The sequence below is a fragment of the Ictidomys tridecemlineatus genome, chromosome 4 (genome assembly GCF_052094955.1).
Source record: "Ictidomys tridecemlineatus isolate mIctTri1 chromosome 4, mIctTri1.hap1, whole genome shotgun sequence".
NCBI classification, from domain to species: Eukaryota; Metazoa; Chordata; class Mammalia; order Rodentia; family Sciuridae; genus Ictidomys; species Ictidomys tridecemlineatus.
The window spans coordinates 4,619,246-4,641,920 of NC_135480.1; the positions used below are offsets into that span (position 1 = coordinate 4,619,246).

Below are 22,675 nucleotides of genomic sequence, written 5' to 3' on the forward strand. Positions count from 1 at the left end.
TGCAGGTGTGCATTGTGTGATGTGTACAGCCAGAGGTTGTTTGTGTGTGTGCATGTGTGTGCAGGTGTGCATGTGTGTGATGTGTATAGACAGAGGTTTTGTGTGTGTGTGTGTGTGTGCAGGTGTGCATCTGTGTGATGTGTATAGACAGAGGTTGGTGTGTGTGTGTGTGTGTGCATGTGTGCAGGTGTGCATGTGTGTGATGTGTATAGACAGAGGTTGTGTGTGCGTGTGTGCAGGTGTGCATGTGTGTGATGTGTATAGACAGAGGTTGGTGTGTATGTGTGTGTGCGTGTGTGCAGGTGTGCATGTGTGTGATGTGCATAGACAGAGGTTGTTGTGTGTGTGCGTATGTGTGCAGGTGTGCATGTGTGTGATGTGTATAGACAGAGGTTCTGTGTGTGTGCATGTGTGTGCAGGTGTGCATGTGTGTGATGTGTATAGAAAGAGGTTGTTGTGTGTGTGCGTGTGTGCAGGTGTGCATGTGTGTGATGTGCATAGACAGAGGTTGTGTATGTGTGCGTGTGTGCAGGTGTGCATGTGTGTGATGTGCATAGACAGAGGTTGTGTGTGTGCATGTGTGTGTGCAGGTGTGCATGTGTGTGATGTGTATAGAAAGAGGTTGTTGTGTGTGTGCGTGTGTGCAGGTGTGCATGTGTGTGATGTGCATAGACAGAGGTTGTGTATGTGTGCGTGTGTGCAGGTGTGCATGTGTGTGATGTGTATAAACAGAGGTTGTGTGTGTGTGCGTGTGTGCAGGTGTGCATGTGTGTGATGTGCATAGACAGAGGTTGTGTGTGTGTGTGTGCAGGTGTGCATCTGTGTGATGTGTATAGACAGAGGTTGTGTGTGTGTGTGCGTGTGTGCAGGTGTGCATGTGTGTGATGTGCATAGACAGGTTGTTGTGTGTGTGCGTATGTGTGCAGGTGTGCATGTGTGTGATGTGTATAGACAGAGGTTCTGTGTGTGTGCGTGTGTGTGCAGGTGTGCATGTGTGTGATGTGTATAGACAGAGGTTGTGTGTGTGCATGTGTGTGTGCAGGTGTGCATGTGCGTGATGTGTATAGAAAGAGGTTGTTGTGTGTGTGTGTGCAGGTGTGCATGTGTGTGATGTGCATAGACAGAGGTTGTGTGTGTGCATGTGTGTGTGCAGGTGTGCATGTGTGTGATGTGTATAGAAAGAGGTTGTTGTGTGTGTGCGTGTGTGCAGGTGTGCATGTGTGTGATGTGCATAGACAGAGGTTGTGTGTGTGTGTGTGCAGGTGTGCATGTGTGTGATGTGCATAGACAGAGGTTGTGTGTGTGTGCGTGTGTGCAGGTGTGCATGTGTGTGATGTGTATAGAAAGAGGTTGTTGTCTGTGTGCGTGTGTGCAGGTGTGCGTGTGTGTGATGCGTATAGACAGAGGTTGTGTGTGCGTGTCTGTGTGCGTGTGTGCAGGTGTGCAGGTGTGCATGTGTATAGACAGAGGTTGTATGTGCGTGTGTGTGTGTGCGTGTGTGCAGGCGTGCATGTGTATAGACAGAGGTTGTGTGTGCGTGTCTGTGTGCATGTGTGCAGGTGTGCATGTGTGTGATGTGTATAGACAGAGGTTGTGTGTGCGTGTCTGTGTGCGTGTGTGCAGGTGTGCATGTGTGTGATGTGTATAGACAGAGGTTGTGTGTGCGTGTGTGTGTGCGTGTGTGCAGGCGTGCATGTGCATAGACAGAGGTTGTGTGTGCGTGTCTGTGTGCGTGTGTGCAGGTGTGCAGGTGTGCATGTGTATAGACAGAGGTTGTGTGTGCGTGTGTGTGTGTGTGTGTGCAGGTGTGCATGTGTATAGACAGAGGTTGTGTGTGCGTGTGTGTGTGCGTGTGTGCAGGCGTGCATGTGCAGACAGAGGTTGTGTGTGCGTGTGTGCGTGTTGCCTGGCCTCCTCCTGGGCACCCCCGAGGACAGCAGCCCCCGTGCTGTGTGGAGTGGTCTGTCACAGCCGTGCCTGACACACGCCACCCTCCTCCCAGAGGTGTCCGGCAGGCAGAGGTCAGAGGCCGCCCCTCCTGCTCCCGCGCTCTGGCACACCCTGCCACGTCACGGGGCGGGCTGCTCAGGGGTGACCGTCCGTCCTCTGGAGTGAAGCCTCAGTGAGCAGGGGTCACGCTGCACCACAGGGTACAATGTGATGTCCCCAACGCTCCCATGTTAAGGCCTGCTCCCAGCTCAGTGTCACCAGAGGTGGTGCAGCTTTAAGAGAGGTGGGAGGTCCTTCAGCAAGTGGGGGTGTGGCCTGGAGCAGCTGGTGTGACCCCTCCTGGTCTCTCACCTTCTGCCATGGTTCGCCACCACAGGACCACCCAGCTGGACGGAACCCTCCAAAACTGGGTCAAAATAAACCTTTGCTCTTTATAAGGCGGTTGTTTCGGGTATTTTGTTACAGTGACAGAGAGCTGCCTGGCACACCTGTGCTGAGAGGAAACCCCAGGAGCTGGCAAGATGGGGCAGACGGCAGTTTGGCCCCTTGGTGAAAGAGGAGGCGGAGGTCCCTGCCACTGGGAACGCAACAGAGGAGAGGAGGTTAAGAATTTCTTTGGTTTCCTGGTGCCCACTGGACCAGATTATCAGTGCCTCTAGGGGAGCAGCAGGAGGTAGGGAGAGAAACCACACAGGCAGCCCCGGGGTGAGCCCGCCAGCGGTGGGGTGAGGAGGCTGCAGGCGGAGGAGGCTGCCTGCGGAGGAGGAGGCTGCCTGCGTAGCCCAGAACCCCAGGTCTCTTCTGGGGGACAGAGGTGCAGGTTGTCCAGTGACCATCGGACCTGACCCCTCACAGATCCGCACCATCGGCTCACAGCTGGGTGCACCAACCCGTCCGCTAGGTAGGACAGCGCCACCCTGTCACAGCTAATGTCACAGCAATAATCAAGTCCCTTCTCTCTCTGGATCACTCTATGGTGCCGGGGATGGAGACCAGGGCCTCACGGGTGCCAGGGCCGTGCCAACCCCTGAGTATCCCGGCTCTGACCCGGTTTCTCCTGCAGAGCTGTCTGTCTGCAGACTTCAGCAGCGTGAGCAAGAGGGAGAGAAAGGACCGTGGCAGGGGAGGACCGGGCTGGAGGGAGAGAGCCAGGAAGTCCTCTCGAAAGACCAAGGTCTCCCTGGGGTCCAGGCCCAGGGAGCTCAAGCCCCCACAACACACTCTCGAGTGATCCACACTAATGTGGACCCTGTGCACCCAGGGAAGGAAAACAGGCGTCCACAGAAGCACTTGCACACCTGCGTCCTACGGCCACACACACCCCGAGTGCCCTCCAGGGAGTGAACAGATAAACTCAAGGTGGTCCGCCCACACCATGGAGCACTATTCAGCCATGAAAAGGCACGAGGTACCAATAAACACCACAATGTGGATGAATCTTGAAAACCTTTTACTAAAGGAAAGAAATCAGGCAAGAGACCACACGCTTTCTGACTCCGTTTATACCAAGTGTCCAGGACACAGGGCCAGAAGCAGATCAGCGGTGGCCAGGGGCTGTAAGGACCAGGCGAGTACCTGGGAAGAAGACAGTGTTCTTAAATGAGACGGCGGCGGCGGTGGAACGTTGTCACTGTCACGTGCCAAAAGCCACTGGACTGCACACTGTGCAGGCCAACTGTGTGTTCGGTGAACTGCATCTTGGGGGCTTTCCGGAAGGTGCCTGGCGACTCACTCTCCCTCCTCTGTGTAGGAGAGAGCTGGACGCTGTCCTGCTCCTCTGCATCTCAGTGACCTTGGGCCTTAATTTCCTCCTCTGTAAAACAGGATTGTGACTCCCCGTGGAGGCTGCTCCTTTGGAGGCTGCTCCCACAGTTAGATGAGATGCTGTGGGGAGTGAGGTTGAGTCTGGGAGAGAGCTGGCCAGGTGGTCTGTGGCCCGGGTGGTCAGTACCACCCGCATTCCTCGGGGAGGGACGGGGCTGCTGCCCAGAGCAGACTCCTAACTGCCTCCTTCCTCCCGTGCCTCCCTCCTGGTGGTCTGAGCTCCCCCAACCTCACCTTTGTCTCTTCTGTCCCAGGGGCTGCTATGACCGTGAGCCATGTGTGGGACCTGGGTGGCAGGCCGATGCCAAGCTGGGCACCCCACCCACGCTGACCTCCAGTGGCCTCCCTCTTGTGGCTGCAAGCCCCTGCCTACTCAGGAGACCCTGGAAGGAGAGAAGGAACGGGGTACCTGGGAAGACGCAGGGACATCGGGCCAGCAGCGCGCTGAACTGGCGAGGCAGGATTTCACGCTGACCGCAGGCGGCCGCTGGTCTGCTGGCCTCTGATTGATCCCACTGAGGAGACAGTTGGCAGGACTCCCCACTGGGCCTCCATTCCACCTGCGCAGGTTCAGAGTGCGGGACTGGGAGGAAGCACAAGTCCCAGAGAGCGGGGTTCACAGGCACCGGGCACACCACCTGCCCACTGCCTCCGACTCGGAGGGACGTGGGAGGCCAACGCCGTCATCACCCCATTGCACAGGTGAGAGGCTGAGGACAGAGAAGCAGAGGCCCACAAGTGGTAGCAGCCGTGCCACCCCTCACTTCTGCCCACCTGCCCCTGGGAGGCAGCAGAACGGACCGACACAGGTCACCTGCGGCAGGTGCTGGCCACCTTGTCCCGAGCTTTCCTCTGCAGAAGCCTTGCCAGTCGCGTCTCTCAGGCCCCAACAGAAGCCCCTGGAGGACAGGCAGACCTCAGTGTATCCGGGACCCTGTCCCCTGCCGCGGAGCCCTAAGTGGGGGGGGCACGGAGCAAGGCCTCGGCACGGACAGGATCTGGTGGCCCGTTCCTGGCTGTGACGAAGCGCGTCCCTTTCTCCAGCTGTGAGGTTGAGGGGCGGCCCCCAGAGCCCACGAGGGTGACCTCATGTCCCTCTGAGAGACTGAAGAGGAGCCACAGCGACCATGGAGGCAGAGACTGGATGAGGCCGCCACAGGAAGGGACGCCAGCAGAGGGGCCAGCAGAGGCTGGACCTGCCTTCCTGGACCCCGGAGGGAGGGGCCCAGGTGAGCCTGTTTGGAATCTGCCATCCTCAGCCCCCGCCTGGGGCATGGCTACAGCAGACACAGGACACTCCCCCCTGTCCTGTGACCAAGAAGGACAACCTGGGCTCCCCCCACCCGCTCCTCCTTGGTGTGGGCGAGTCCCCCTCAGGCCACGTGCGAAGGGAGACACCACAGGGACGCACTTCAGATCCCAGTCTCCTTGGGGCGCTCCGCTCTGTGTCCTGACACCCGCTGGACATGCCCACAGGACAGGGCCCGGACCCAGGTCTCCTCCTGACAGGCCTCAGTCACATCTCCAGGGGGTCCTCCCCCCACCCCACCCCCGCTGCCTGCAGGCTGGGACGCAATGACATCACGCTCTGCTGAGGGGCTCCTGAGAGCCCAGACAGGGCCCTGTCCCCGGGAGCTGACGGACAGACGGCAGGCCGTCCTGCCTCAAGGCCTCCCGGACGGCCATCCAGCTCTGTCTGTGGGCTAGCAGGTGGCCGGAGTCCAAAGGGGCAACAAAGGTGGAGCAGGGAGTCGGGGGACAGGGGCCCCCACCAGGCTGGTGGGTCCAGCGGCCTCACTCCCGGGGGTCCGACGGCGACTCCCCGCCTTGCTGCAGGGACACACAGGGCGAGGCGCCTGGAGGGAGGGGTCCCAGCCCTGGCTTGGCCAGGCGGCTCTTTGCCTCCCCCGTCCCCTCCCGTCTTGCTGACCCCACCTCTGGCCCACTTCACCGGTGACTGTCCCCCTTTGCGCGAGCAGAATGGCTGGGAAATGGGGTGACCGTCCTGGGCAGAGATCCCACCAGTGGCCCAGCAGAAGGCTCCCTCAGACCTCTCCCCTCACCCCTGCGCTGACTTCTGGGCCCTCATCGGTACCGCCGTCTGTCTGTCTTTTTAAGATCAAATCCTGTCCCCCTTTTGCAGGGCAAGGAGAGGGAGAGTGGAGGAGGAAGCCCGAGGGCGGGTGACTGGGGGGCTTACTTCAACCTCAGTTTCTCTGCAGTTTAAGTCCCACCGCGGGCGGGCGTGAACGGCTGGAGGCTCGGAGAAGCCAGCTGATTCAGCACAGAGTCATCTGAAAAATGCCCTGTCTGAATATGAATTGAAACATTTAATTAATTCCACACAGCACCAGGCCTTGGCTCTGCATGAGAACACAGGCGAGAATGAGGCCCGGCCAGTGGCTCTGCCCGGCTTCCCGCGTGGTACCTTGATCCCCCTCCCTGTGGGCTCGCCAGGGAAGGCCCACATCCCACTTCAAGGTGGGATGGACATTTGCCTCTCGGGCCCTGGCAGGTGGAGGCCTGGGGGACCCTCTGGTTCTGTTTCCTACATATGGTCGCCAACTTCCTGACATCCTGCAGAAGAAGGCTTGGCTCGGCAGGGAGTCTTGCAAGCCTAAGTCAGCCCCCCCAGCGTCTCGGAGGAGCCATGACGTGGAGGGCTGCGGCTTCCTGCCCAGGACTGTGGGCTCTGAAAGGCCACTGTCATCGCCAACCTGGACAGGGTGCCTAGCCCCTCTGTGCCTCAGTTTCATCGTCAACTGCATAAAAACAGTGGACCATTGGTCAACCCCCTGGGAGAGGACATGGAGCTGGGTGGAACGTCCCCAAGAGATGGGCCTGCTGTGCTTCCCTTAGACTGGGGACACTGGGGGCCCTCAGGGACGGAGGCCCGTCCTGCCTCGTGTGAGTGTGAGGGAGCCCTCTGTTCAAGCATGGATTTGGAGAGAGGGCCCAGGAGGGTTCTCAAAATTCCTCCAGACCCATCCAAGCTTGCAGGGGGTGTCACAACCCAGGGAGGACCCTGGTGGCCCCATTACCCCAGAGTTCCCCCAGGCAGACAACAATCCTGTTCCAGGTGACAGCTCAGGACTCCTGAGGGCGCTGAATCTTGACTAAACTGACCTCAAAAAAGAGACCCTTCAGAATCTATTTTTTAAAAATCAGTTGTAACCATGTTATGGACTGTTTGCTAAGCACCTTCCAGACCCCCTTCCCCTTGGACTGAACCACTGATTGTGAATAATCGGGGAAAAGGAAGAAGACCAACGGGAAGGCTGCGACTCCTTTCCAGCCTCTAAGGCTGCTGACAAGGCATGACGGTTCCCTGTCCGGTTCTGTGGGGTTTCAGAGCTGGGCAGCCCCCCACCATTGCACACACCGGGGGCGGGGGGTAGGGGCGCTGGCCACCCTCCTTCCTGCTGGACTTCACGGCAGTTCAGCTCTTCTAGTTACCTAAACCTACTGCACGCCCGAGCCTGCGCGGGTTCTGCACTGGGGCGGGACGGCGCAGCCAGGTGGGTACCGGGGCGGTCCTCCTCTCACGCTGGGAAGCCGAGGTGCGCACCGTCTCCAGGCTTTACGGTAAGCGCGGAGCGCAGGGCCACCACGTGGCGGCGGAACCCAGGCCGGGCGGGAATGCGCGGAATGCACGGCGCGGCCTCGCGCGGCGCTCGACCGCGGGTCCCACAGCGCGCGCTCGCGCCTCCTCCCCCTCCCCCGGCGAAAGAGCCCCGCACCCACACCCCAGCGGGGAGCCAGGCCCAGCGCGGCTCGCGGCCCCGGACTCGGCCTGGGGTCTGAACGCGCCTCCGCCTTCAGCCCACGTGGAGGGGCCCGAGGGATCCGGGCAGGGGGCGGGCGCTGGGCAGGCGACCTCGTTCCCAAACCTGGGGACCGTTTCCCCTCCGGTTCCTTCCTCGGCCGGTGTGCGGAGGCCCAGAATTCGTAGGCTCCGCACAAAAAGCCCCGCGCCCTCCTCCCACCCCCAGGTCTGCGGAAGGACGGACCCCCGCCCCCCCCCCCGGGCTTCGCGCCAGCAGGCAGGGGCGCCGAGGCCCAGCCTCCGCGCAGACCGTCTTCTGGGAGGGGCGAGTGGGAGCGCCCAGGAAGCCCCCCGGGTCTCGGCGCGGGGCCTTCCCCCGGAAGCCCCGCAGCGGCGGCCCGCACCTTCGTTTGGTGCTGAGTCGGCTGAGCTTCGGGTGGGCAGCAGCCCTGCTTGACCCACGAGAAGCCAGGGCCGGACGTGGCCTCAGAGGCCATTACCCCATCCCGCCAGACTTTTTTACTTTTTGGCCTGGGGTGGCGGTAACTTTCTTCTCCATCTGCGCGCCCCCTCCCCACTGCTGGTCCAAGGCGGGCCCGCGGAAGGCGTCTCTTAGGGACTTTGGGGTTTCTATTGCTCCGGACGCTGGGCTTGCGTTTTAGGGGGTGGGGTCGAGCAGTTGGAATCTTCATTCGCCACCCAACGGGGATCCCAGCTGCCACTAGAGCCGAGCCCACCTTGCCCGAGGGGCTTGCCTTGTACCGCGCACACCTCGCCGCGGCCCGCAGCCGGGGGAGGGGTGTCTCCCCGCAGCCTGCCGGGCCGCGCCGGGACGCTGGGGACAGGGTAGTCTGTGTGCGGCTCAAATTAACTGATCAGAGGCGGAAATGCGAGTCTGCGCCAGAGGGCGGCGGGGATGCAGTCCCCAGGGTTCCCACGTGGCTGTCCCGGGTGGGCATCCAGTCTGGAGTTGGCCCCCGCCCGCCCACGGCTTTGGGGCACCCAGGAGCAGCGCCTCCCAGTCCCGGAGGAGCTGCCACAACACGTGGGCCGCCCTGCGCGCCCCCAAAGTAGACATGTGGGGGAAGGGGAGCCCCAGCGCCCCCGGAACCTGGGCAGGCATTCGGAAGCGTCTTCCTGGGAGACTTAAGGGCTTAACAACGGCAAACTCGCAGGGCAGGAGCCAAGGCCTTTCAAGTTGCCGCCAGGTATGCGGCTCCAGGTGACCCCACCCGGGTGCGCCCGCTCACCTCCCGGCCTCTCCCCAGGGGCGGGGGCGGGAGCTCTATCCCGGCGGAAGCTCTGCGCTGGGCGGACACCCTCCCCAAAGCCCCCATCCCGGCGGCGCGCAGCCGCGTAACGTCCTGGGGTCTGGGCCGCGCGGGTTCCTGAATGAGCGCGCTCCCTTCCCCCGCTTGAATGAAGGTTCCCACAGCCAGGGACGGTGGCAAACACGCGCCTGCGGCGGAATTCGCCCTCTCCCGGCGACCCTCCTCCGGGCCTTGGCTACCGAGGGGGGGGGCAGGGAGGAAAGCAGGAAGGTGATTTAAGTTAATTTTGGGTTTTCTTTCCAGCCAACGTGGTTCCCTTCCGACTGGGTCACTTGCCCTTTGTCTCCAAATGGTCACCAAGAAATTAGCGCAGAGCACTTTAAATGAGCCCAGAATTCGTAGTTCCTGCTTCGCGGTGGGTTTTAAAAAGACAGTGCAAAATTAAATTGCTACAGAAAAGTTTTTTTAAGTTGGTTTTTCTCCTTAAAAAAATCAAAATCAAAGTGCTTCCTCTGCACTTCTTTATGTAATGGCCTTCAGGGACCAGGAGCTGGTGGACCCTTCGCGGGTTTCAGAGCTCGCCTAGCAGAGTGCCCCGTGTAGGGGGCTGGGCTGCTGGCGCTCCCGGCCGTGCCCCAAATTCCAGCGCCTCCCCCGCGGGTTCCTGGACGGCAGTTTTCGCTCGCCGGTGAGGCTTGCACTTTTGCGCCTGTCCCTGAGCCTGGAAATCAACGAAGTTCCTCGTCGAGATCTGCCCGGTCCGCCTAGTAACAACTCGGCGCCCCGATTGGCTCATGCTAATTCCAGTTTCCTCGTCTTTCCCGCGGTGGGGGACGCTCCCTTCGGGACCGGAGCCCGTGTCGCCGGAGTGGGCGAGCCCCTTTATGCCCCGATGCCCCTCGCCCGCGAGCCTTGGTCTCGGCCTGGCCGCGCCAGGGCGCACGCGGGGCGCGGACCCCTCGCCCCCCGGGACGGGGCGCCGCCGGTGATAGCGTGCGGCCCCATAAATCACCCGGGCAGCCGCCCGGTCCGGATTTTATGAATGAAAAAGCTGCCGGGCCGCCCTCGTGCGCAGGCTGGTGCTCCGAGGCTCCGCGGTGCTGGCGCCAAGCGCGAGCGTGGGCGCCCGGGGAGGGGACACACGGATGGCGCGCCCTGCCGGGGCCACCCACCACCTCCCGGGCTGGAGCGGGGGTCAGTGCCCTCTAGGACCCGGAATATTAGTAACACTAATTCTCGGCGGGGGAGGGGTGGCGAGAGAAACTGACCTTGAAAGGGGGGTGGGGGTCGCCTCTTGCTAGGCACCCTATCGAGGGAGAGGGGGTTTTGCATCCGTTTTCTTTTGATCTTTTTACTGTCGGGGGATACGGCGGTCGGATTCACGAAACTACATTCAGAAGTAAATGAACAGTTTTAATTTGGGGGGTGGGGGTAGATGTTGTAAAACTAAAAAAAAAAAAAAAATGTGTAAGATGTCCTTTTATTAAATTTTTGAAAGTACCAAAAGAGACAGAACTTATAAAAACTCTAAATTTGCAGGGAATATCAGGGACCCTTTCCTGCATCCTGGAACACGTATAGATTTTGTTGAAAATCATCAGATCCCTACACTCATTCTAAAATTTAAAATTCTAATTGTTCTAGCTTTTGCCAGCCCCCTGGCGCTCACAAATGCAGCCCTAAGGCAAATTCTGAAGGGAAAGGAACTTCCACACCCGGCAAAACCAGTTGGGAAGCTTCCGGTGGTCTCTTTCCAGGCAGAGGAGACTAATATTCCCAAGCATGTTATTTTTTATTAATTAAAAAATGAGTTAGGACAAAGACCACTATTTCTCAGCCTTCCATTCAAAGGTGTGTTTCTCCCGGATAAATTGCAGGCACTGTGGGGGGTAGGTATCTGGGGACCCAGGCAAGGTCTGACTGGTCAAGGTAGGCAGACAACCCACAGATCCCCCAGACGGGGACAGGATGAAGGAAATGCTGGCCACCATCTTGTTACTGGAATTTTCGGGCATTTATTTTATTTTTTGAGCGAGCGCGTTCTAGGCTGAAGTCTTCAATGCTCAGAGCTGCCCTCTTGGGTACTTGCAAGGACCCCCGTGCTCTGGGATGAAACCGCCACCGGCGTTGTGTGCTCTGCCCCCGTCCCCGCATGCTAGATGGTTCCTGAAATTTACACGTGTTAATGAAAATGAAAGAAGACATAGAGGCTGGGGTTCCTTGGCCCTCTCTCCGCGCGTGGGTGCCCTCGTGGCGTTCTCGGAAATGCGCCCATTCTCCCGGCTCGGATACACAGTGTCGCTGCGCCCCAGAGCCCCCCTTCCACGCGATGTCCCCCAGCTGCGTGTGGCCTGCCCGCTCTCTTAGTTGTACTCCTTCACAGAGCCACCTCCACTCCCACCCCCCAATCCCGGGTGACCCACTCGGGGAGGACGGCCCCCCTGCACCTCTCTTTCCCCGCGGGGAGAAAGGCCGCCGCGGGGCGATTTGCATTTCTATGAAAACCGAACTTCGGGGGCAACTCCGCGGCGGGACAGGCTTTTGGGTTCTGCCCCTCGCTGCTCCCGGCGCGCTGCGCCCGCGCCCCCTCCCCCTGTGCCCGCCCCAGTCCCTCCTCCCCCCCCCCCGTCCCATTCTCTGCCCGGCTTTGATCTCTGCTTAACAACAGTAACGTCACACGGACTACTGGGGAGTTTTGTTGAAGTTGCAAAGTCCTGGAGCCTCCAGAGGGCTGTCGGCGCAGTAGCAGTGAGCAGCAGAGTCAGCGCGCTCGGCTAGGGGCAGAAGAGCGCGAGGGAGCGTGGGGCAGCAGGAGCGAGCGCCGAGCGCGGACCGAACCCAGACGCGCAGCCCTTCGCGAGCGGCCCAGGCAGAGCCCCGCCATGGCTCACCAGCTCCTGTGCTGCGAAGTGGAGTCCATCCGCCGCGCGTACCCCGACACCAACCTCCTCAACGACCGAGTGCTGAGGGCCATGCTCAAGGCGGAGGAGACCTGCGCTCCCTCCGTGTCCTACTTCAAGTGTGTGCAGAAGGAGATCCTGCCGTCCATGCGGAAGATCGTGGCCACCTGGATGCTGGAGGTGCGGGGCTTCTCGCTGCTCTCTTAGCACTTTCCTGCAACTTGTTGCTCAAACCCACATTTCCCCCCTCATCTCCCTCCCTTCTCTTCCCCTTCAACTTTGAAGTTTGTCGGGGTGTTGCTAGGAACCCGTCTTTTCAAAATAAATAAGATATTGCGGGTATTTTTGAACAAGGAAGGTGTGGGGGTTGGGGCATTAGAAATTCCCTTTCCTGGTGGGGGACGGTCAGGAAGAGGTGCCTTCGAGGGAAGCCGGTGCCAGGGTGCCCCGTGGGTTGCAAGGGTGCAGGCTGGGCGCCCTTTGTGGCCCCCCGCCTGCGCCCCAGTGCCGCTGCGCCTCTCTGGCTGTGGCTGCCCAGAGCCGCCGGCTCGGGGGGAGGGGGCATAGATTTTATTTTTAAATTGATATCCATGGACACGTATGCAAGGGCCACTCGTGCCAGTATTATGCGCCATCTTTGCTCTTTTATTGCAAAGCAAACGTGTTTATTAATAATTGGGGGCAGGGTGGGGGCGGGGAGTGGCCGGCGGGGCGCAGGGACAGGAGTGAGGGGCCTCGCGGTCAGCGGGAGAGGCGCAGTAATGCTCAGTGACTATTTTGGGGGGACTCGGCTCGGGAGGGGACCCTTTGTTCACGGATCGGGCCCGAGACGCCCCGCGCAGGCAGCCTGGGCTGGAGAGCATGCTGGGCTGAAAGGTCGCGTGGCTCCCGAGACGCCCGGGACTGACCCCCGTCTGCATGAGTCTCTGCTTAAGGGACTTTTCTGGGACGAGCTGGGGGCCCAGGACACATTTTCAGGCCTTCAGCAAACGCCTCAGGAGCCCGAAAGTATTTTTAAATAATTTCTGAAAGTGCAGCGTGGTGCCCTTGCGAGAGGGAAGCAGCGCCCGCGCCGGGGGCAGGGGGGTCCCGGAGTTTGAATTCCTGGAGCTCTCCTCGGAGCCCGCAACCAGCTCCCGACCCCCAGCGTGTGCCAGGGGCCGCCCGAGGAGCGTTTTCAGGGGGGTTTTAGGCACCTAGTTATTTTTTAAATATTTTTAAATATTTTTTGAAAAGATGACGTCTGGGGAAATGCGGCGCGGCGGCCTGAGACGCCACCTTTGTGTCTCGCAGGGCGGCGAGCGCGGCGCCCAGCACGGGGCAGCCGTGGCCCCTCTGCGCCCTGGTGTCCCCTATCGTAGTCCCGTGGCTCCCGGGCGGGTCTGGGGTCCCTCGTCGCCACCCCACGGTACCCGCCCCGCCTGCCTCGCGCGGACTTTCAGTTTCATGTTGGGTGGGCACTGGGGACACGCGGCAGGGAGCGCATCGCGCGAAGCGTCTGCCACTCCCCGCTCTACCCTCTGCGCCCTCCCACGCGGGCCGGATAGAGGCGCGGGGTCGCACTGCGGGGGGCCGGCATTGGCGGTCACGTCCAGGTTCCCCTGCAGGTCTGCGAGGAGCAGAAGTGCGAGGAGGAGGTCTTCCCTCTGGCCATGAACTACCTGGACCGCTTCCTGTCGCTGGAGCCCCTGAAGAAGAGCCGCCTGCAGCTGCTGGGGGCCACCTGCATGTTCGTGGCCTCCAAGATGAAGGAGACCATCCCCCTGACGGCCGAGAAGTTGTGCATCTACACTGACAACTCCATCCGACCCGACGAGCTGCTGGTAACCGCGGACCCCATCGCACTGTCGCCCAGTTAACTGCGGTACCCCGCGCTGGCGGTGGGGAGGCGGGAGTGCAGATGGCAGGAGTCCCAACCCACCTCGGACAGGTCTCCCGCGCCTCCAGGGAACGTCCACACGATGGGGCCTCTGTTGTTGCACACTGAACCCCTCCGCCTCCACCCCTGCGGGGCACCCAGAGTCCCAACTCCCACCACATTTGCGTCCTCAGGTGCCGAAACGTGGGCGGCGCGCGCCCTCTAGCGGCGCGCGGCCTGCACTGCAGATTACAAGTTGCGGGTTCCAGGCGGTGGGAGGCCTTTTTGTCCCCAGCAGTCTCCTTCTCAGTGTGGGACGGAGCCTTTTTACTCTCACCTTTTCTGTTTGGGTCTGGGGTCACACGTTGCCCTGCTCTCTGCACCTCGAACATTTGCAACCTTCCTGCCCCATCCCAAGTCTGCAAACAGAATGTAAGGCCAGGTGCTAGGGCTGCGCCCCCCCCCCCCCCAGGGAGTAACTTGCCTGTCCCCTATTATCCGCAGCAAATGGAGCTGCTCCTGGTGAACAAGCTCAAGTGGAACCTGGCTGCCATGACCCCCCACGATTTCATCGAACACTTCCTCTCCAAAATGCCAGAGGCCGAGGAGAACAAACAGATCATCCGCAAGCATGCGCAGACCTTTGTCGCCCTCTGTGCCACAGGTAGGGAGCCGGAGAGCCCGTGGGCTTCCTTAAGTCACCCTGGCCAGTGGCTTGCTCTCTGGGGGGGTCTCCTGTCTAGGAAGAGGTCAGGGACCAGGTGGTGGTGGAAGCATGCCCCGTCCCCTTCACGGCCACCCTGCAGTGCACCGGAGACGGATAGTCTAGCCTTCCTGTGCGTGGCTGCTGCCCCCTCTCCTCCCTGTGCCAGGCACCCTTGGCCACGCCGTGCTAAAAGGGGTTGACCTGGGCCCTGGGCTGCCTGCCGCTGCCCACCTCTAGCCCGCCCTGTGTCCTCAGGAGCCTGGGCTGCGGGGCCCCCTCCTGGCCCTCCCAGGCTGGGCCACCTGCCAGGGGCGCCTGCAGGGGCAGGGAGAGCAGCCGCCAGTGCCTGCACCACGTGCTCCAGGCGGCCAGCAGCAGCCCCGGTGCGGGGGCGGCCAGTGGAGGAGCCTGGGCGCCTGAGGCCCCGCGAGGGGCGCCTGGGGCCAGCTCTGCGCAGTTGAGTCCTGGGAGGGCCTTTGGAGCAGCCTGGGCTGGGGCGCCGTTCGGCAGCAGGGGGGGCCAGCCCGCCCTCCTCCTCCTCCTGGCCCTGCACCCTAGATGGGAAGCCTGTCCCAACCCAGCATGGACGGACACACAGATGAACCGGGCTGCCTCTTGCCCCCAGCACTGCCGCTGACGCTGCCCCCCCCATCAGATTTTGGGACCCACACAGGCTGTGTCCAGGAGGCCTCTTTACCCTGATGGGGGACCCAGCTCCTCCCCAGCTTGGCTGTGGCCCTGGTTAGGCCTCAGGTGCTACTTCTGTTTGGAGCTCGCCCTGGGTCACTTGAGGGCCACTGGCAAGGTGGTGTCAAAGGGGGCAGCTATGTCTTCTCCCACCTCCCTGGAGGGGCAGAGCCCTGTGGCCTGGTCCTCTGGACTGCGGGTACAGGGGGTGCTGGGCCTCCACAGTCCTGCCCTGCTGAGGTCCTCTCGAGCCAGGCCGGGTGGGTGCTGAGAGTGGGGCCAGCCTGTTGGGGCTGGCCCTGGGGCAGCAGGGAGGCCTCTGGCTGGAGCTCCTCTGCAGAGCGGCTCCGGGCAGCCTTTTATGGGTCTGAAGTGGCTGGGGAGACGCTGCAGTTTCCTAGAGATGCTGCGCTGGATGGGCCTGGCCTCCCTCAGCCTCCCTTGCTGGGCCTCCCCTACAGGCCCCTTGCTGGCAGGGAGTGCAGAGCACCCAGGCTACGGCCAGGTCTCCTGGCTGCTCCAGGGCCTTTGACATGGGGCTCCACAGGAGCCCCCCACTTCAGCTTGGCACCTGCCCGTGGCCAGGGCGTCCCCTCTGGGTGGGCTCTGTGGTGGGCCTCGGCCTCCTGAGTCGCTGGGATCGCAGGCGTGCCTTTCCTCGCGGGCCCTGGCACTGCGCTGCCTGTTTGCACACCGCTTGGTGAAGGCAGGACCGGCACGTTTTCCATGAGCACATGATGGAGTGACGCGGGTCTCGGCAGGGGCCAGCCCTGCTCCCGCGACTGTGTGTGTGTGCCCTCGCCCATCAGACGGCCGTGGAAGTCCACGTCGGAGCTTTGGGTTTAATTCTGGCTGTCCCTTGCTGGCCTGCGTGGCCACCCTTCTGCCCCTCCACCTGGGGGTGGGGCACGGGCTTTGTGCAGGGACTGCGGAGGCCGCCCCGCCCCCCAGCGCCGACCTCTCCGCTGTCCCTCGGGCAGCTTTGCTGTGCGCCTGATTTGCCTCATGAAGCAGTCTCTGTTCCGGGCCCCGCTGCCCAGCCTGGCCGAGGGCCTCCGTGGGGGAGAGAGGCAGATTTCTTTTTCTAGTCTATGACGCCACCCAGGAGCGGGGTCTGCCTCAGGCGGCTGCTTTTCCTCCCTGTCCCTTAACAAGGCATGAAGCCTCAGGTGGCGGCGGCACCCCAGCTGGTGGGGCCCCCCTGGGGCCGGCCGGCTGCTGGTCAGCTCCCTTGAGACCCCTGTTCCCAGGCGCTCAGTGGCACGAGATGAGGCTTTGGGAGTGGACAAGATTGACACTGTCCCTTCCCTCGTCCAGGCCTGGCCCACGGCCCAGGTTCCTAGGTGAAGTTGGTGACCATCCCCACCAGAAAGTCCTCGTGGAGGAGAACAAGAAGGTGGCCCTCGGGCTGCTCTGGATGGGGGCAGGTGGGAAAGAAGGAAGCGGGTGCCCCCGACTGCAGTGGTCTGGGGGGATCTCCAAGCGTCGTCCTGAGGGGACGTCCCTGCTGTGACTCGGGGAGGTGAGATGGGCCACCCGGCTCAGCACTGGGGCCTACCTCCCACCAGCAGGGGCACAGGAGTGTGGGGTCCCTAGGACCCAGGGAGGGAAGGGGCCGGACGGCCTCGGGAGGCTGGGCCGTGGGCAGCTGTGGCCCAGTGCCGCTGCCTGGGAAGCTCTGCTTGGCTGGCCACAGCTGCCCGCTTGCCTGGTTGGGGCTTCTCGTGTGGCAACCACGACATGAACCGTGTGCCTCCCAACTCGAGATCAGGAGGCGGGGAGATGGTCAGGTGTGGGAGGAGGCGCAGAAAGCTGTCCCTGGCTGACGGAGCTGACAGCAGAGGGCGGGAGTGGGCCTTGCCAAGGTGGGTGGCCGGAGGGCTCCCGGGGCAGCTGGAACATGACTGCCCCATCACACCCTCCCTGCTGGGTGCTGACCAGGGTTCAGTCACTGAGGGACTTGGAAGCGGCTGGCTGTCCACACGCTGTAGCTTTGCGTGGCCCTCTGGGATGGACCAGCTCTCTGGAGTCCCTGCTCCTAGGTAGCAGCAGACTCTGATGGCAGGCATGCTGGCGTGGGTGGCTTTCCCCCGGCGACTCCTGCTGTCCGGGCGCCCAGCGGTGTGGAAGGCTGGGAAGACCGGAACGTAGGGCCAGCGTGCCTGAATTGGGCGGTCCTGCCATTTCCCCACTCACAGCCCCTTCTCCCGCTTTCCTGCAGACGTGAAGTTCATTTCTAACCCACCCTCCATGGTGGCCGCTGGGAGCGTGGTGGCCGCAGTGCAGGGCCTCCACCTGGGCAGCCCCAACGCCTTCCTGTCCTGCTACCGCCTAACCCACTTCCTCTCCAGAGTGATCAAGTGTGACCCGGTGAGTGATGGGAGCCAGAGAGGCTAAAGCCAGGACCGACCGTCTAGGGTGCTGAGCAGGACCTGGGCCCCCAACCGCTCCCTGATCTCAGGACTTATTTGTGTCTAAGGGACTGTGATGGTCACAGCTGACAGGGCCAGCTTCTCCCATCCCTCCCAGGGGGCCTGAGGCTTGTCAACTAGACAGAGGGTCCTCACAGGCTGCTGTCACCCCCTAGGAGTCCCAGGATTAGGCAGGAGACAGCCACCAGCAGGCAGGCTCCGCACACCTGGTGATGAACTGTGTGGTCATGGGGCTGGGCAGCGCCACCAGGCCGTGTCTGGACCACAGTATGCGTGGCCAGTGAGCAGCGCCTTGAAGGGCTTGTGAAGCCCCAGCCCCTGGCCCAGGTGGATTAGACCAGCGAGGCTGGGGGTCAGCTCTGCCCGGTGTGCTGGAGGGAGTGGCCCTGGGCCGTAACCCTGGCTTGGGTCCAGGTGGGCTTGCCGAGGCTGCTCTTGGCCGTGGAGCGTCTAGAGGGCTCCTGGGGGTCCCAGCCAGACACTCTGCCTGCTTGTCCCCAGCCTGTGCATGACCCCTGAGAGGGTGAGACACCTCCCTCCCACCCACCGCCTGGCCTCACCTGCTTGGGGTGAGCGTCCTCTTCTGGCCGCTGCCGGGAGCAGCGGTGTCCCCCAGCTGCGAAGACAGAGCTGGAGAGGAGATCTCTCCACAGAAACAAAGTGCTGGGCTGGGCCAGCTCTGGGCAGGGTGCCTGCCCAGCACGAGGGGCCCTGGTTCCACCCCCAACACGTGGGTGAGGCTGCTCGCCCGGCGGCCGCTCGGGGAGGGCTTCCCGGGTACATGGCTGGCCGACAGTGGGTGCCTCCTGGCCGGTGCAGGAAGGGCCGCAGCTGCCCTCGTGTGAATAGAGACTGTTTCAATTAGATGTTAATGACGCGCACCAGAAAGAGCAGTTGAGGCTGAAATGACCGTCGGCTTTCCCGGCCAGACGCACTGAGCTGGACGCCCCAGGCAGCAAGGCCCTGGACTCCTCCTGGCGAGCTGGGCTTCACTCCCACTCGGGCCCATCCTCTCCTCCTGTGGCCTGGGCCCAAACCGCCTTCCCCAAGTCCCCTGCCAGACCACGGGCCTCCTGGGGGCAGCCTCCTTTGGCAGACCAGTCCACAAAGGACTCCAGCGTGGCAGAGGGTGTGTTCCAGAAATGTCCATGTGCCCCTTGACCAGGGAGCAGACAGCCCTGCCTGGGGCTTCTGGCCACCAGTCAAGGGCACCATCCACTGGGGAGGCCTGGCAGGACAGTGCGGGGACAGGGACAAGGCAGAAAGTGCGCAGAAGGCCTCGTCCAGCCCACTCTGACCTCAGCGTGGGATCGAAGCTGCAGTCAGTGGGGCTGCCGGGAGGGCGCACAGCCAGGCGGGGTGTGGCAGCCCGGGGACCACTCTTGCACCTCTCAGTCGCCCCCTCCAACACGGGCCTCCAGGGCGCCAGGGGCTCCTGAGAAGGTGCCTGAGGGCGGGTGCAGCCAGGGCTCTGGCCCAGGGCTGTGGACTTGGTGTTCCCATCTGTAAGATGGGGCTGCACCACCCCCTGCCGCCCCGTCCACCGTGATGAACGGCTGGGGGGGGCACAGCCCTGCTGGCCTGGGGCAGCTGGCAATGCCACCCTGCTTGAGATGTTAGGCTGCACCGTGTGACCCCTGGGCCCTGTTCCTTGTGGGAAGGAGTTTCCTAGGCTAGAGACTGCTGGGTCTCAGAAGCCCACCTCTGGGACATCCCCGCACTGGGGACACACAGCCTGACACTGCAGCCAGCTTCTTTACTCAGAAGCCACCCAGCACCAAGAACAGCTAGAGGGCGCTGCTGGGAGACGCCTCCTGTGGAGGCCCGGAGGGCTCTGGGTGTCCGGGCTCCTCTTACCCTGAGGTGCAGGCAGCTCTGCCGAGGGGGCCCCAGCCCAGCACCCAGGTGCGGGCTTCCAGGAACCCTCTCCGCGCACTGGTGTGCCGGGCCTCGGCTGCACTAGTGGGTTCTCAGTTGCAGGACTGGGGCCCAGGATGCAGCTGTAGGGAGAGGACCGTTTGGTCACACCTAGGGAAGACCAGGGGCCCCTCAGGGTGGCCACCTTGCTGGAGCTCGGGGGGCTTCCCTGCTCAGGACATGTGCATTATGGGCCTGGGGTGAGGGTTCTGGAGGGTTCCAAGAAGCGGGTCTCTGCTGGGAGGTGGGCGAGGCAGGGGACACCTGGTGTGTGTTCGTTCACGGTCTCGAGGCAGAGGCATTTATTCCCAGGCGAGGTCAGCAGGCCAGGGGCTGCCGGGGACCAGAAGTGGCGCCTGTGACCAGTTCCTGGGCTGGCGTTGGGGCTGAGGTCCTGTGTGGGCCCCCTCCTGACCCCCCTCCCCCGTCTCTGCAGGACTGCCTGCGCGCCTGCCAGGAGCAGATCGAAGCCCTGCTGGAGTCCAGCCTGCGCCAGGCCCAGCAGAACCTGGACCCCAAGGCCTCCGAGGAGGAGGTGGAGGAGGCGGCGGGGGCCGACCTGGCCTGCACGCCCACCGACGTGCGGGACGTGGACGTCTGAGGCGCCCAGCCGGCCGGCGGCACCACGGAGCACCCAGCAGCGGGCGGCCACAGCCCCGCAGCCTGGGAGGGGCCGCCCGCAGTGCTCCGGGCAAAGTCCCTCTTTTCAGGGACATTTTGCTAACAGAAGGGAAAGTCTCCTTCTCCTTTCCTCTTTCTCCCTTCCGTCTCTGACTTAAGCAAAAGAAAAGAAAAAAAAATCCTGAAAACTGTCTTTAAAAAAGGAAGAAAAGATAGAATTTGCATGACCTTGAGTGGGGGGAGGGGCGTTGTGCTACAAAATAGAGGATTTTACTCCGTAATCAAGTAGCTGTATGTGAGTGCGCTCGTGTCTCTGTAAGGATAGCATTAACACGCACGAGGGTCCCCGAGGGCTAGGTCGGATTCTTTGTATGTGTTCAGAAAAGCAAAAAGCATAAAAACTTCTTAAAAAAGAAAAGAAAAGAAAAGAAAAATTTAGAAAACCATATTAAAGTAGAAGAGGGTTAGGTAGGAAGTGTGTCCCCGCTCCCCCGAGAGGCACGGCTTCGCACGGCCCTAGCTCTGCCCGCTTGCTCGTCACGTAGTCACTCGTCGTGTGTTTATCTCCTAGGTAGGTAGGCGTGTGACCTCTGCAGCTTGCCAGGGGGTCAGCATGGTGTGGGGCCGGGCTCTTGTGCCTGGGGACCCCCACCTGGGCACCAGTCTGCAGGTGCCAGCCAGGGAGCTCAGGAAAGGCCAGCTGTCCACCACCACGTGCTGCTGTGGAGGGAAGCAAAGAGCGACATGATAGATTCTATTTTTATAATCTTCCTATTTTTGTAGTTACCTGCTCGTGAGATGCTGGGTTCTCACCCGTCGGTCCTGCCGCCTGGTCACATCAGGTTCAATCCACAGCTACTTTCTTCTGATCATTTTGGGGTTTTGTGTTTTCTTTCTTGATATTCTAAACCATTCCGTGTCAAAGCACTTTGGTCCAGCAGTTAGAGGCCACTTCGCTGTCACGTGCAGGGCGGTTTCCCAGTGGAATGGCGGGGAATATTCACGTTCCTGCGTGCATAGGACCGCAAAGGTGTGACGCTGTGGTGTCAGCAAGAGGGTGTTCCTGAAGGTTTTGTACCAGTCAAGAAGAAAAGGGTCCTCCGTGTCACGGTGCCAGGACGTAGGCCCTTCCTGTCCTGTAGAGAGGTCGAAGTTCGCGGGAATCCTTTGGTGCCAACTGGTGTTTGAAAGTAGGGACCTCAAAGGTTCACCTAGGGAACAAGTAGTGTAAGGGTTACTTTTAGGTATTTCACAGCGGAAGGTTTTTAAACACTAAAATATATAATTTATAGTTAAGGCTAAAAAGAATATTTATTGCAGAGGATGCTCGTAAGGCCAGTATGATTTATAAAGTGAAGCAGTCTCCCTTGATTTCGACACTCAACCCTTTCTGCCTTTGAGCTGCAGGTGACAAGATGGGGCCTTTGGTCGCTGAGGGAAGAACTCCAGAGAGACCGCCCAGACCTGGAGTCGGCCTGTGGGGCGTTGCCCAAAGTGGTCTGCTCTGGAGGCACCCGAGGCACAGGGACACCAGGGTGCTGGAGAGGAGAGGGGTCCAGGACCATCTCTCCCTGCCATCCTGGCCCTGTACCTTTGCATTGAGGACGTGTGGAGGGGAGGTGGCAAGAGTGTGGAGGCTGAGGCGGAGGCTGGAGAGAGCACGTGAGGGAGGAGTGTGGCGGGAGGCTCCGAGGGGACGGGCAGTGCCCACAGGAGGGACAGGCCGTGGCTCCACTTCCTATTGCGCTGCTACCGGTGACTTCCCGCAGTCGGAAACTGTTCACAGCTTCTCTGTATCTCTTTCACGTTGTTTTGCTGCTATGGGAGGATCAGTTTTTGTTTTACGATGTCATATACTGCCATGTGCTCGTTTTAATTTTCTCATAGAAAATTGTATTACAGATGCCCTTTTTTGTAGTTTTTTTTTTTTTTTTTTTTTTTTTTTTTTTTTTTAAAGAGAGAGTGAGAGAGGGGAGAGAGAGAGAGAGAGAGAAATTTTAATATTTTATTTTTTAGTTCTCGGCGGACACAACATCTTTGTTGGTATGTGGTGCTGGGGATCGAACCCGGGCCGCACGCATGCCAGACGAGCGCGCTACCGCCTGAGCCACATCCCCAGCCCAGTTTTTTTTTTTTATGTGATCAATTTTGACTTGATGTGATTACTGCTCTATTCCAAAAAGGTCCCTGTTCACGATACCTCATGCTTCACTTAGCCATGTGTAGACCCACCAGTCGGCTCTGTCTGCCTCGTGGACAGACACACAGACGAATCCCAAGACGGCCCCGGCCAACGGGGCCACGTCCAGGAGACCTGCGCAGGCCTGTCGCTGCCCAGCTGTGTCCCTGCGCCTGCAGTGCTGGGCTCGGCCGGTCTGGACGTGCCATTGTGGTATAGCTTCGCCAGCTGTGCCGCTCTTGACGTGTAGTTATGAACATTGCATGTTGTTGTTATTATTGTGATACCAGTCTGTCTTACGTGCCACTGTGGTGCTGGGCCGTAGGACTCGTCATCGGGATGATTGGAATCGCTTCTGGAATTGTTGCAGTTTTGGGTGCGTTTCCTCTGTTCCATGTGCTAGTGTTCTGTTTGTTCTTGTTTGTTGATTACAGCATGATGCTAAATTAAAGACTCCAAATCTCAACCAAGCCAGCTCACAGTGCCGTGTGCCCGGTCCCCTAGCGAGCTGCCAAACCCAAAGGCTCTGTACCCTTGGTGCCCCGGCGGGGTGGGTCTGTGCTG

The 22,675-nt window shown here is 61.0% G+C and overlaps 1 protein-coding gene and 1 long non-coding RNA gene across 6 annotated transcripts; one reads left to right on the forward strand and one right to left on the reverse strand.

Moving 5' to 3' along the window:
- Positions 1 to 3,383: 3,383 nt before the first annotated feature.
- LOC120889516 (uncharacterized) lies at positions 3,384 to 8,951 on the reverse strand. 4 transcript variants are annotated; one of them, XR_013437374.1, is made up of 4 exons: positions 8,791 to 8,951; positions 5,975 to 6,084; positions 4,184 to 4,673; positions 3,384 to 3,763 (listed from the first exon to the last, which is right to left on the reverse strand). It is a non-coding gene; the product is annotated as an uncharacterized LOC120889516 (long non-coding RNA). The 4 variants fall into 4 exon arrangements; XR_005733404.2 differs by having other exon boundaries at positions 4,184 to 6,084; XR_005733405.2 differs by lacking the exon at positions 8,791 to 8,951 and having other exon boundaries at positions 5,975 to 7,741.
- Positions 8,413 to 22,581, forward strand: Ccnd1 (cyclin D1). Of its 2 annotated transcripts, none has more exons than XM_078045425.1 (6): positions 8,413 to 8,748; positions 13,319 to 13,534; positions 14,074 to 14,233; positions 17,184 to 17,332; positions 19,748 to 21,849; positions 22,057 to 22,581. In XM_078045425.1, exons 1-5 carry the CDS (start codon positions 8,428 to 8,430, stop codon positions 19,910 to 19,912), a joined length of 1,011 nt encoding a protein of 336 aa, XP_077901551.1. In that variant the 5' UTR covers positions 8,413 to 8,427; the 3' UTR covers positions 19,913 to 21,849; positions 22,057 to 22,581. The 2 variants fall into 2 exon arrangements, with proteins under 2 accessions (XP_077901551.1, XP_077901552.1); XM_078045426.1 differs by lacking the exon at positions 8,413 to 8,748 and adding an exon at positions 11,470 to 11,891.
- The last annotated feature ends 94 nt before the right edge of the window (positions 22,582 to 22,675 follow it).